The 14,587-nt window shown below is 41.2% G+C and overlaps 1 protein-coding gene across 1 annotated transcript; it reads left to right on the top strand.

The window, feature by feature from the left end:
• The first annotated feature begins 66 nt into the window (after nucleotides 1-66).
• Nucleotides 67-14,083, top strand: LOC134673799 (glutamate--cysteine ligase regulatory subunit). Its single transcript, XM_063531828.1, has 6 exons — nucleotides 67-287; nucleotides 4,927-5,209; nucleotides 7,734-7,871; nucleotides 12,175-12,288; nucleotides 12,747-12,932; nucleotides 13,908-14,083. The coding sequence occupies exons 1-6, from the start codon at nucleotides 192-194 to the stop codon at nucleotides 14,066-14,068; spliced, it is 978 nt and encodes a 325-aa protein (XP_063387898.1). The 5' UTR covers nucleotides 67-191; the 3' UTR covers nucleotides 14,069-14,083.
• The last annotated feature ends 504 nt before the right edge of the window (nucleotides 14,084-14,587 follow it).

The following is a 14,587-nucleotide window of genomic DNA, read 5'->3' as shown; positions in this document are numbered from 1 at the left end:
AGTTGTGTGTTTCACTGAGCAAGGCCACCGTTTAGTTATCCAGTGTTGCTGAGAGTGCTCGGTCGCTTTGGATTTATAACAAAAAACGTCCGATCTTATTTCAGTTTTTTTTTCTTAGTGTCTAAGCCCGGTAACCTTGGTGTAGGAACGCGAGTTTTTTCTTAAATTAGTGTTTAATCTATTCAGCCACGATGTTGAAAAGTGCTTCGAAGGTGACAATAAACACTGGAAATGTGTTGAACTTAATTGATATCAAGAAAAAGGCTGGGCAGAATGTTACAGAGGAGGTTAGTATTAACCTAGATAGTTACTTTAAGTTACCATTACTTTATCACTTTAATTAGTATCCACTGAGTTAACCACTGACGTCGATAATTGCATACCATACTATTTAAGTTAAGACAACATGTCACATATTTTGTGATTTAAAGAAATGCTGGAATTATTTTGGGTTCCATACCGTAGAAGGAAAGATATCCTACAATACTTCATTTATAAAAAAAAAACACTTGGTAATGGCTTATAAAAACCTTGAAACATAAGATGAACAATGAATGTATTATATGCAATGAATGTGCAATAATTAATAAATGCTTAAAATGAAAGAGGGTCAAATAACTCATTACAATCAATACAAACATTGTGGTCATTCATTCAGACCAATCGTACAAGTATAATAAAAGTATTATATTGGGTGGCGTGAGTATATACTTGAATCAAAAGTCGATTGTTCAAATTGTCTATGTTATTAATTCTGTACATGTGTCTGTATTTTTAAGAGCAATAAATATTGCAGATTTTTTCTGTGTCAAAATAAGCTATTTTGTGTGGACCCGGCTACTATAGTTGTTTTTTTTTAGCATTAGAAAGAAGGTAAGCAATCTTGACATGTCTTATTATTAAAAACTATTATTATTAATTAAAAACGCTTTTTAAAAATCAGAAACTATTACTTATGAAAGCTGAAGATTATAAACAATCATATTAGATTCGACATTGTTATTTTTAAAACGTGTTTTTCAATAAAAAGACACATCATCATTGTTTACCTTATTTCTAATGCTAAAAAAAAACGAACTATAGGCTGGTAATGATGATAAAATAATACATGATCATATATTTTTGGTATTTTAACAGTGACTGTGCACATTCTGAGACATATTATTAGCTATGACTAAGCTTCAGTAAAATTGTTGTCAAGTCACTCATGGCTTAATGTACGTTCAACAAATCAATACCCATTAATCTTTATGCCATATCCTTAAAATAACTGACCAAGTGCAAATCAAACACACACTTACACATTAGTACATAGCATTGTTGCACTTAACAAATCTTATATGTGTGAGATCTTAATCAGATGAATTAATACCTTATGTATTTTGTTGCTAGGTAACTATTTGTCAATCAAAAATCGAACACATATCAGCTTTGGAAAGCGCAACGACGATAGCCAAAATGGCAAAAACGGAACCCTTATAGTTTATGTCCATCTGTCCGTCCAGTCAATCAGACATTTAAAAATGGTGTTCAGCTCAACATAATCATCCCCTAGTTACACAGGCCTATAAAAAGGTCTCATGTTCCATTCTAATTTGAATCTTTATTTTCTTCGGCTCGAGGTTATTTCAGAATTTTAAAAGGAAAAAAGACATTATAATCAAAGCAGGTATTTCTTTATACAAAACTTATCCTCAGTTGCAGGTAATAATTAAATGACATAAATTTATATTCCGAATTCCCCAAGTGTTTCCTATACACTACATTAAAAATACATTATTGTTGAATATAAATAACAATTAACATTATAGAATGACTAATTAAAATATAACAATTAACATTATACGGCATGAGTATTAAAATAAGGGGTGTAAAAACTACAAAAGGCTTCTGTTCTTTTTTGGGAATATGTATATTTATTTTTATTCAAAATAATTAGCTACATGTTTCCGCATTGGGCTAGCGTGGGGACTATAGCCCAAGCCCTCTCGCGCTCGAGAGGAGGCCTGTGCCCAGCAGTGGGACGTATATAGGCTGAGATGATGATGATGATGAGCAACATGTTTTTTAGGGTTCCGTACCCAAAGGGTAAAACGGGACCCTATTACTAAGACTTCGCTGTCCGTCCGTCCGTCCGTCCGTCCGTCTGTCACCAGGCTGTATCTCACGAACCGTGATAGCTAGACAGTTGAAATTTTCACAGATGATGTATTTCTGTTGCCGCTATAACAACAAATACTAAAAACAGAATAAAATAAAGATTTAAATGGGGCTCCCATACAACAAACGTGATTTTTGACCAAAGTTAAGCAACGTCGGGAGGGGTCAGTACTTGGATGGGTGACCGTTTTCTTTTTGCTTTTTTTTGTTTTTTTTTTTGCATTATGGTACGGAACCCTTCGTGCGCGAGTCCGACTCGCACTTGCCCGGTTTTTTTGATATTAGTTTTTATTGCTGACAGTACTGTAGCCTAGTCAGTGTTGTGGCCTACGAAACTGGTGGGTTCCGGGTTCGAATCCCAGTAAGGGCATTTATATGTGTGCTGGTCAACAATTATGGTCTAGTTATATCTAAATATTTATTCTAAATAACTAGTGTTTATCTGTGCATATACAGCTAATAGCAAAATACTACTTCATATAAAATGAACAGACATACTAACAGTAACAAATAAATAATTGCTGTCGTTAATTATATACATAGAAACATTTACCTACTATTAATAGTTACTATGCATTGTTACCATATTGCTGTCACAATTAACTGATCCTTCATAAACCTTATTACTAAGAAAATAAGGTCTACTTAAAGTAATTATGTAGCTATTGGTACGTGCTTGAAGTTAATTACATAGTAGTTATTATCTACATCTACCTATGCTTACCACTACTGCAAACGGGAAAACGCACCAATCAACCAATTTTGAACTTTATTACAAGGAATTAACGTATAAAACGTCTAGTGTCGGTAGTGCTTAATTGCTTATTATTTACCTAGTTATTCCTACGACTACTGCACAAATTTAATGGGGAAACACACATTAACCAAATTTGAACTCTAATGCAAGGGTTTAGAGTATAAAATTATAGTTTAAATATGTCCTCGGTTTTACTAACAGCAGCACTTTTTGATCATTGTTGGACCTTATGGCTTTGTGATAAGGTTTAAGAATTGTTAGTTAATAATGTGGAAGAAGGTAGCTCGGTAGGTAGGTATGTTATAATGACATGTATTGTGTAAATTGTGTAATGTAAATGAATGAATGGGTACATTTTAGTATTATTTATTATGCTGTTTGGTACTTAATTGCTTGTAAAACAAATAATAATGTTTTTTTATTGAGCTATAACATTGAAAATGCTATAGTACCTAAGTACCTACTTTATTTGGTAATTAAAAGTTATTAAGATCGATTCACTGTAGCGTACCCTGATTGGAATAAATTAAAAATACGAAATAAGTACAAACATACCCACCAATATAGACTGACAACATCGAAAACAAAAAAAACCGGGCAAGTGCGAGTCGGACTCGCGCACGAAGGGTTCCGTACCGTAATGCAAAAAAAAAAACGGAAAAAATGAAAAAAAAAACGGTCACCCATCTAAGTACTGACCACGCCCGACGTTGCTTAACTTTGGTTAAAAATCACGTTTGTTGTATGGGAGCCCCATTTAAATCTTTATTTAATTCTGTTTTTAGTATTTGTTGTTATAGCGGCAACAGAAATACATCCTCTGTGAAAATTTCAACTGTCTAGCTATCACGGTTCGTGAGATACAGCCTGGTGACAGACGGACGGACGGACGGACGGACGGACAGCGAAGTCTTAGTAATAGGGTCCCGTTTTACCCTTTGGGTACGGAACCCTAAAAAAAAGTATCGATTTCACGAAATAGTCCAGTTGGACAAATGAAAAAAAAAATGCAATGTTAATAAAAAATGTTGGAAATGGTGGCAAGTTTGCCATCATTTTATGGTCTTCATCAGCAGAATTCGACTACACAAAATGGTGCATTCAATGAGAAAATCCACGAGTTACTGACAATAATATACAAGTCACTGTAGGTGTATCTGTAATACCTATTAGGTCATAACTACTACCTATAATATTTGAAGAATACTCAAGAATACTCTAGATTTATACAAGATCCTGACCTGACCTTATAGGAACAGGACTAATTGTTAGAATATCCTTACAAAAAATACAGAAATTATTATCGAAATCTGCCCAGACGTCTCCAACGAATCGAATAAAAAAATCCAAACAAATCAAGAAACTCCTTCGAAATTTTGCATTCAGTTAGTCGGGCCGAACCACGCTAAGTTGTCATATCAACTGCTATGTTAAATATGGAGTTTATAGTGGTGTATGCATTCTTACTACCAAGTTTGTACAAAGTTAGCGTAAAATCGTACTTAATATGACTGTAGAAATCTTGGCAAGTTCGTAATCTGTTGCCACAGACTTCCTACAGCACCTACCCACTGTGTCAACACAGTAAGTTGACAATGAATGTTGACAAAACATATCATTACAGCGCTTGCACGGCGCTGTATTACAATTAACATGGCTGTTTTATCTAAAGCCGCGTTCAGATTCACACTTAGTGTAAGGCCTGAGTGGACGCTCGGAGCGGAGCGTTCGGCGGAGCGTGCAGCGTGGCGTTAGGCTCACGTGTGATTTGAGCAGCGTGCACTAAGGCCGCTCCTATACGTTTGCATTTGGTTAACATGCACGCCCAACTCGAGCGTCCACTCAGGCCTTACACTTACGCACAGGGCCACTCCACACTAGCGTCTTTTGAACGTCGGCATCTAATCAGCGCTATGGAAAATGACGTCGCTGTGCAGTTGCGTCAACTTTGAGTCGAGCTCTTAAGTACCAAATTCTAGCTATAAACGTTAAACTTATTCTCATTCCAGCTATCAGAGAGCATCAAGCTAACCCTCTCAGAATGGGGCTCCCAAAACGGCGTGAAGCTCCAAAACGGCACCGCAGACCCGGACGCCACGCAAGACTCCGACTACGAGGTCCAATCCTCCGTAGTCACCGGCACCAGCTCCGAAGTCGTAGTCAATATCACGAGGCCACACGACGATGTGCAGATAAAGATGGCAGAGGAGGAACGGAAGAATCTGAAGATTGGTGTGAAGATATTTATTAATGAAGATAGTACGGCAGCGCTCGGTGAATGTTTGGAGAGTGGTATGTTATTGTTTGTCAAAGGACTGTCTCATTTCAAACAGACAGAGAGTCATACTATCTTTGTCTTACACTCGTACTAGCACCCAAAAGTAAAGGATGAGTATAGTTTTCCTCGTTCTGACTGACAAATTAGTTTGACCAACTATAGGTACTTATGGTGGTAATTTTTGCTCAACGCCAAGTACCAGACAAAACAGAGGGCCTAACGCGAATTACGTTCGATGTGTTGCCTTCTTGTCACACTTACGAACGAATTTACAAGTGCGACAGAGAGGCAACACGTCCAACGTGGTTCGCGGTAGGCCCTCTGAAAACTCACTATAAAGACTGGCCATTAGCAGTCAGCATCTAACCAACTTGCACGTCTTGGCCTCGAAAGGCACGCTCCTAAGTGTAAGGCCTGAGTGGACGCTCGAAGCGGAGCGTTCAGCGGGGCGTGCAGCGTGGCGTCGGGCTCACAAGTGATTTGAGCAGCGTGCACTAAGGCCCCTCCTCTCCTAAAGTCGGGTTACTTTACCCCTAGGGGGTAACTTTGGCCATTGAGATTTACTCGGTCTAGGTTAATTATGTATGGAGATATGCCATGAGGTTGATTTTAGCTAACCTTTGGCGTTTTTATGTTTTTATTAGACACTTTTAAATGACGTTTTCATGTGGATCAAAGTTACCCTCCATTGGGTCAAAGTAACCCGTGTTTGCGGTACGTTTGTTTGTTTAACATGCACGCCCAACTCGAGCGTCCACACAGGCCTTACACTAACGTATACGTTTAACGCTGACATCGACCGCCATACATTTGTTTGAATCAATGAATGGCGGTTAGCGTCAGCGTAAAGCGTACGTTTTGATTAAGGCTCCTATATAATTGTAAATAAACAAGAATATATTGAATACGTGTCTCGATTATGCATTTATATTGAAAATTGCCTTTTAATAAGAGTTCATATTAATTTATTATTTATCGGTAATCTCATAGCTACACATTGTCCGCGTGTGGTTTTTTTTTTAGTTATTTATTTAGTTTCTCTTAGAAATATGACAGCCCTGGTACATATATGTACATGACTTTGCCTGCATTTTATCAGATATTACCTAATGTTAATAAATTGAATCATGAATCATGAATGAATGATACATGGAATAATTGATAATTGATTTTTATCAGCTTAACGTATGCAGAAATCTACATCTAGGTATGTCACTGATTTGTAAATCGATATCGGTATTCGATATGCAACCCGGAACCCCCTAATGTATGTTTTTAGTTTGATAATATATGAAATTCAAAGAGAACGTTAAAATTTAACGAAATCTTTTAGCTAAGGAAATGATGAGTGCCGAAGTGTTACTATTAGTTAAAATAAATAAATAAATATTATAAGGACATTCTTACACAAATTGACTAAGTCCCACGGTAAGCCCAAGAAGGCTTGTGTTGTGGGTACTCAGACAACGATATATATAATATACCTACTTAAATACATAGAAAACACCCATGACTTATAAATATCTGTGCTCATCACACAATTCACACAAATAAATGCCCTTACCGGGATTCGAACCCAGGACCATCAGCTTCACAGGTAGTTTCTAGTATCTATTATAATTATACCTACTGTTGCGATACTATTATAGTCACACGTACGTATTTATAGATAAAGTACCTAATACACTTATTATGTTCTCTTCAGCTGTTATCATTATCAGTGTAATAAACACTTATCTTACTGCTTGGATCAAATAGATAAAATCTGAAAAATCACTCTTCAAACAAAAATATGTCGTTTTCCTTTGTCATAAAATCTTATTTCCAAATATTGTAGTTTAAAATATAATTCGTGTGGGGTATGAGTGTTTTGAGAGGATTGTAAGAATAAAAATAAAATGTATTAACAAGATGCGACAAAGAAATCTAAGTTATTCTCTTCGCAGTTCAGGATTTAAATAACCTACATCTAAATAAAATAAATCTTAAAATAAATAAATCTGGTAAACCAGGATTTACCAGAGGTAATTGTTTTAACACCTTTGTCGTCACGATTCTTTATTGTTGAGTCATTTAGGGTTTAACCCTTTGAACGCCTCTCGTGTGCGTCGCGTCATCGTCAACCTTGTAAGAATGCACGAAGGTTAATATTGGACTGTAGCCGCGTGCGTAAGTTGACACCTCTGGTGGTCAAAGGGTGAAGCTAATTTGGTCCAGTGTAAAGAAAACCTTAAATGACAGTTTTGAATGATTCACGGTTAGTCTCACTAGACTTATATCGACCGGGATATGAACCGCGATTACCTTTTGTATTGTTTTCGAGCTCCCGATAACTGCGTCGAAATATCGGGAGCTCGAAAACAATACAAAAGGTAATCACAGTTCATATCCCGGTCAATATAAGTACGAGTATAGTGAAACCTTAATTGGCATGATTACAGTCAGTGACTGATTTTAGCCAATAGTCCCGTAGTCATCTCTTCTCATGCCTGCTGTTAAACTACATTAAAATTCTAACTTAAAACTATCTTATTCCAGTGTTCACGGCGCTACACACAACAGTGATAGACAACGTGATACTAGCATATAACCCGGAGGTCCCTCCCAAAGAACAGACGGAGCCCAGGACAGCATATTCCAATAAGGCATCGCCTATATCGCTGAGCAATAATGTTGGTAAGAATGGCAGGGTCGCCCTGTAAGGCATAGATAACCCGGACACACCTCTCAAAGACCAGACTGAGCACATGGCAGCATATTCCAACAAGGCATTGCCTATATCGCTGAGCAATAATGTTGGTAAGTATGGCAGGGTCGCCCTGTAAGGCATAGATAACCCGGACACACCTCTCAAAGACTAGACTGAGCACATGGCAGCATATTCCAACAAGGCATCGCCTATATCGCTGAGCAATAATGTTGGTAAGAATGGCAGGGTCGCCCTGTAAGGCATAGATAACCCGGACACACCTCTCAAAGACCAGACTGAGCACATGGCAGCATATTCCAACAAGGCATCGCCTATATCGCTGAGCAATAATGTTGGTAAGTATGGCAGGGTCGCCCTGTAAGGCATAGATAACCCGGACACACCTCTCAAAGACCAGACTGAGCACATGGCAGCATATTCCAACAAGGCATCGCCTATATCGCTGAGCAATAATGTTGGTAAGAATGGCAGGGTCGCCCTGTAAGGCATAGATAACCCGGACACACCTCTCAAAGACCAGACGGAGCCCAGGACAGCATACTCCAACAAGGATCGCCTATATCGCTGAGCAATAATGTTGGAAAGAATGGCAGGGTCGCCCTGTAAGGCATAGATAACCCGGACACACCTCTCAAAGACCAGACTGAGCCCGTGGCAGCATATTCCAACAAGGCATCGCCTATATCGCTGAGCAATAATGTTGGTAAGTATGGCAGGGTCGCCCTGTAAGGCATATATCACCCGGACACACCTCTCAAAGACCAGACTGAGCCCATGGCAGCATATTCCAACAAGGCATCGCCTATATCGCTGAGCAATAATGTTGGTAAGAATGGCAGGGTCGCCCTGTAAGACATAGATAACGTGATACTAGCATATAACCCGGACACACCTCTCAACGACTAGACTGAGCCCATGACAGCATACTCCAACAAGGCATCGCCTATATCGCTGAGCAATAATGTTGGTAAGTATGGCAGGGTCGCCCTGTAAGGCATAGATAACCCGGACACACCTCTCAAAGACCAGACTGAGCCCATGGCAGCATATTCCAACAAGGCATCGCCTATATCGCTGAGCAATAATGTTGGTAAGTATGGCAGGGTCGCCCTGTAAGGCATAGATAACCCGGACACACCTCTCAAAGACCAGACTGAGCACATGGCAGCATATTCCAACAAGGCATTGCCTATATCGCTGAACAATAATGTTGGTAAGTATGGCAGGGTCGCCCTGTAAGGCATAGATAACCCGGACACACCTCTCAAAGAACAGACTGAGCCCAGGACAGCATATTCCAACAAGGCATCGCCTATATCGCTGAGCAATAATGTTGGTAAGAATGGCAGGGTCGCCCTGTAAGGCATAGATAACCCGGACACACCTCTCAAAGACCAGACTGAGCCCGTGGCAGCATATTCCAACAAGGCATCGCCTATATCGCTGAGCAATAATGTTGGTAAGTATGGCAGGGTCGCCCTGTAAGGCATAGATAACCCGGACACACCTCTCAAAGACCAGACTGAGCACATGGCAGCATACTCCAACAAGGCATCGCCTATATCGCTGAGCAATAATGTTGGTAAGTATGGAAGGGTCGCCCTGTAAGGCATAGATAACCCGGACACACCTCTCAAAGACCAGACTGAGCCCATGGTAGCATATTCCAACAAGGCATCGCCTATATCGCTGAGCAATAATGTTGGTAAGTATGGCAGGGTCGCCCTGTAAGGCATAGATAACCCGGACACACCTCTCAAAGACCAGACTGAGCACATGGCAGCATACTCCAACAAGGCATCGCCTATATCGCTGAGCAATAATGTTGGTAAGTATGGCAGGGTCGCCCTGTAAGGCATAGATAACCCGGACACACCTCTCAAAGAACAGACTGAGCCCAGGACAGCATATTCCAACAAGGCATCGCCTATATCGCTGAGCAATAATGTTGGTAAGAATGGCAGGGTCGCCCTGTAAGGCATAGATAACCCGGACACACCTCTCAAAGACCAGACTGAGCCCGTGGCAGCATATTCCAACAAGGCATCGCCTATATCGCTGAGCAATAATGTTGGTAAGTATGGCAGGGTCACCCTGTAAGGCATAGATAACCCGGACACACCTCTCAAAGACCAGACTGAGTCCATGACAGTATTTTCCAACAAGGCATCGCCTATATCGCTGAGCAATAATGTTGGTAAGTATGGCAGGGTCGCCCTGTAAGGCATAGATAACCCGGACACACCTCTCAAAGACCAGACTGAGCCCATGGCAGCATATTCCAACAAGGCATTGCCTATATCGCTGAGCAATAATGTTGGTAAGTATGGCAGGGTCGCCCTGTAAGGCATAGATAACCCGGACACACCTCTCAAAGAACAGACTGAGCCCCGGACAGCATATTCCAACAAGGCATCGCCTATATCGCTGAGCAATAATGTTGGTAAGTATGGCAGGGTCGCCCTGTAAGGCATAGATAACCCGGACACACCTCTCAAAGACCAGACTGAGCCCATGGCAGCATATTCCAACAAGGCATTGCCTATATCGCTGAGCAATAATATTGGTAAGTATGGCAGGGTCGCCCTGTAAGGCATAGATAACCCGGACACACCTCTCAAAGAACAGACGGAGCCCATGGCAGCATATTCCAACAAGGCATCGCCTATATCGCTGAGCAATAATGTTGGTAAGTATGGCAGGGTCGCCCTGTAAGGCATAGATAACCCGGACACACCTCTCAAAGACCAGACTGAGCACATGGCAGCATATTCCAACAAGGCATTGCCTATATCGCTGAGCAATAATATTGGTAAGTATGGCAGGGTCGCCCTGTAAGGCATAGATAACCCGGACACACCTCTCAAAGAACAGACGGAGCCCATGGCAGCATATTCCAACAAGGCATCGCCTATATCGCTGAGCAATAATGTTGGTAAGTATGGCAGGGTCGCCCTGTAAGGCATAGATAACCCGGACACACCTCTCAAAGACCAGACTGAGCCCATGGCAGCATATTCCAACAAGGCATTGCCTATATCGCTGAGCAATAATATTGGTAAGTATGGCAGGGTCGCCCTGTAAGGCATAGATAACCCGGACACACCTCTCAAAGAACAGACGGAGCCCATGGCAGCATATTCCAACAAGGCATCGCCTATATCGCTGAGCAATAATGTTGGTAAGTATGGCAGGGTCGCCCTGTAAGGCATAGATAACCCGGACACACCTCTCAAAGACCAGACTGAGCCCATGGCAGCATATTCCAACAAGGCATTGCCTATATCGCTGAACAATAATGTTGGTAAGTATGGCAGGGTCGCCCTGTAAGGCATATGTGACGTCCCACGGTCAAAGGTACCTTATGGCTGGTATGGAGTTATGCATACCCCAGTAATCTACAATAAATAAGCTATCGATAACACAAAGGATCAACCTCCTAAGTTGTGTAGTTACAGAGATATGATTTTTTGAAAATAATGTTGTGAAATGAGCAACTTTACGATAGAGAAGTTTTAAGTTTAGCCGCCTAAAAAACTATGTTCCTGAAGTAAGTTACATAGTTGACTACAAATAATAATACCTTATACATCGGAGATTAAAATAATGTTGCGACTTGTTCTGTAATGCGAATTGAAATTTAAGCAAAAAACAATACCGATTTAGAGGTGAAAATGTATTTTCTGACTTTTTCATGTAAAATCGCAAAATTGAATATTTTTACTTTTAATGTGACACACAATCAATTTTTCTGAGCACATATGAAAGAAATTCTGTCATTCAAATGAAATAAATCCTAAAACCCCAACTAAACACTATATTTAACCTCTTAATGCCACTTTACACTTACATAACAATAACAGTATTTGCTCCATACATTTACGAGAAGGTACCTTATGGAAATAAATCTAAAATTAGTTTTGCAGAATGCTTTTTTGGGAATTTTAAATTTTTTTTCCATAAGGTACCTTTTCTACTAAACTCTGAGACGACATTACTAGGCTTATAATTAACTTATAACAAAAATAAAAACAGGTAAACAAACGTTACGTATTAAGGTTTCAGATCACACAATAAAAAAAAATTGAGCATTTTTTCACCTTTTTACAAAACATTTCATATCTCCGAAACTAGAAACCCTCATAAGGTACCTTTTCCCGTGGAACGTCACATATATTATATAACCACATCAATTTGCCGAAGTGGTTTACCAAAAACTCTCGTTCAATTGAGAACTCTATTTTTAAGCTGTTAAATCACATTTTCCAGGAGCCAAAAACCCAGAGGCGGATGCAGATAACGAAGCCGACGCGCGCAAGTGTGAAGCCATACTGCCCGGGATCAAGGTGTTGTGGGCTGTGTTAGAGGACTATGTCAAAAACGGTAAGTTTCCTGCGTTTTAAAGGGGCCCACTGATTAAAGGCCTGTGCACACCGGCTGCGTGTGCGTGACGTGCACGTGTGCGTGCGGCGTTGTAGTATACAGATCCTTACGAGAGACGGCACACCGGTTGCGTGACGTGTGCGTGTGCAGCTCCAACATTTTAGCGCACGCGCACGTGCACGTCACGCACACGCAAGCCGGTGTGGCTCGGCCTTAACAGTCCGCCAAACGGTATCGGCCTGTCGGTTAGAACAAATTTTTGACAGTTTCGATCAACTGACAGGCCGATACCGTCCGGTGGATTGTTAATCAGTGGGCCCCTTTAGTACTAATCTTTCAATCTTTAAATCCTCAATCTTTTAATCTTTCTTTTTTTTCAGTTTTCTTTTGTATTGTTTTCTTTTACTGAGGTGTGCAATATAGAGTATTTGTATTGTATTGTAATGTTGTATCTCCAGGTCGAGTGAGCCAGCTAGGCGTAGCAGATGTGGGTGGCGGATGCCTGTACAAACTCCACGCGTGGGCCAAAGTTAAGCCGACCATCGCCCAAATAAACCTGGCCTCTTGCTGCGTCGTGCCGCCTTCCCTGCACGCCTTCTGCCGCGCCAACGACGTGCAGCTGCTGACACATGCTGACCCCCCAGGTTTGTGTAGTGCCCAGTATTAGAGACTGAAGGGCTGCCTGTACAAACTCCACGCCTGGCCACACTTAAGCCAACCATGGGCCAAAGTTAAACCGACCCTAGTCCAAATAAACCGGGCCTCTTGCTGCGTTGTGCCGCCTTCCCTGCACGCCTTCTGTCGCGCCAACGACGTGCAGCTGCTGACACATGCTGACCCTCCAGGTTTGTGTAGTACCCAGTATTGGACACTGAAGGGCTGCCTGTACAAACTCCACGCGTGGGCCAAAGTTAAGCCAACCATGGGCCAAAGTTAAGCCGACCATGGGCCAAAGTTAAGCCGACCATTGCCCAAATAAACCTGGCCTCCTGCTGCGTGGTGCCGCCTTCCCTGCACGCCTTCTGTCGCGCCAACGACGTGCAGCTGCTGACACATGCTGACCGCCCAGGTTTGTGTAGTGCCCAGTATTGGACACTTAAGAGCACCAGTCATGGACACTATTCAAAAACTATTAGCGCGCGCTGGCGCACCAATCTGGTCAGCTTTGTTTATCAGGGCTAAAGTTTTACAAGACAATTTTTTATCAAAATTCAATCACTACACCTTATATAACAAAGTCCCCCGCCGCGTCTGTCTGTTTGTGTGTTTGTATGTTCGCGATTAACTCAAAAACTACTGGTACCGAACGCATTTTCATGAGGTTTTTACCACCCAAAATATTCAAACTTCTATATTAGAATAAGTAATTCCGTATTTTATTTTACAATACATATTATGGTCCTATTTTCCCGCACTAGTGCGTGAAATAGCACTTTTCGTGAGTATGTCAAAAGTTTAAATTGTCATATGTACTATAAAACGTTGTACGATACACGTGCGAGTAGGTAATTTGCTCTAACGTAAAGGTCGTGTTTTAATTTATCGCCACTCGTTGCGAATTTCCTCTTTTCCGCACTTGTATCGTAAATAACTATAATCCCATCTGGTATTTATTTCAGATCTACTCTCCCTGGCTGCCGTAAAGACCCTGTCAGATGCCGGTGTGGGCTGCGACAACCTGGACTGGTGCGCGCGCTACCAAGTGCACATCAAGTGTCGCGGCGTACTCGCCTTGAAGGGGTACGTGTGTAAGGCCACGCTCGGCAATAAGGTTAAATAGGTTTATTTTGTGTGATTATACATTATACGCTACCAAGTGCACATCAAGTGTCGCGGCGTGCTCGCCTTGAAGGGGTACGTGTGTAAGGCCACGCTCGGTAAAAAGGTTAAATAAGATTATTTTGTGTAATTATACATTATACGCTACCGAGTACACATCAAGTGTCGCGGCGTACTCGCCTTAAAGGGGTACGTGTGTAAGGCCACGCTCGGTAAAAAGGTTAAATAGGTTAATTTTGTGTAATTATACATTATACGCTACCAAGTGCACATCAAGTGTCGCGGCGTGCTAGCTTTAAAGGGGTACGTGTGTAAGGCCACGCTCGGTAAAAAGGTTAAATAGGTTTATTTTGTGTGATTATACATTATACGCTACCGAGTACACATGAAGTGTCGCGGCGTACTCGCTTTAAAGGGGTACGTGTGTAAGGCCACGCTCGGTAAAAAGGTTAAATAGGTTTATTTTGTGTGATTATACATTATACGCTACCAAGTGCACATCAAGTGTCGCGGCGTGCTC

The sequence above is a fragment of the Cydia fagiglandana genome, chromosome 19 (genome assembly GCF_963556715.1).
Source record: "Cydia fagiglandana chromosome 19, ilCydFagi1.1, whole genome shotgun sequence".
Classification (NCBI taxonomy): domain Eukaryota; kingdom Metazoa; phylum Arthropoda; class Insecta; order Lepidoptera; family Tortricidae; genus Cydia; species Cydia fagiglandana.
This window is presented reverse-complemented; position numbering and strand designations above follow the sequence as displayed.

What these genes read in the sequence shown, in the direction of transcription:
- LOC134673799 (XM_063531828.1), top strand. Translation starts at nt 192, where the DNA reads ATGTTGAAAAGTGCTTCGAAGGTGACAATAAACACTGGAAATGTGTTG. An exon ending in GGCAGAATGTTACAGAGGAG is followed by an intron (nt 288 to 4,926) that starts GTTAGTATTAAC and finishes TTCTCATTCCAG; the next exon opens with CTATCAGAGAGCATCAAGCT. An exon ending in AGAGGACTATGTCAAAAACG is followed by an intron (nt 12,289 to 12,746) that starts GTAAGTTTCCTG and finishes TTGTATCTCCAG; the next exon opens with GTCGAGTGAGCCAGCTAGGC.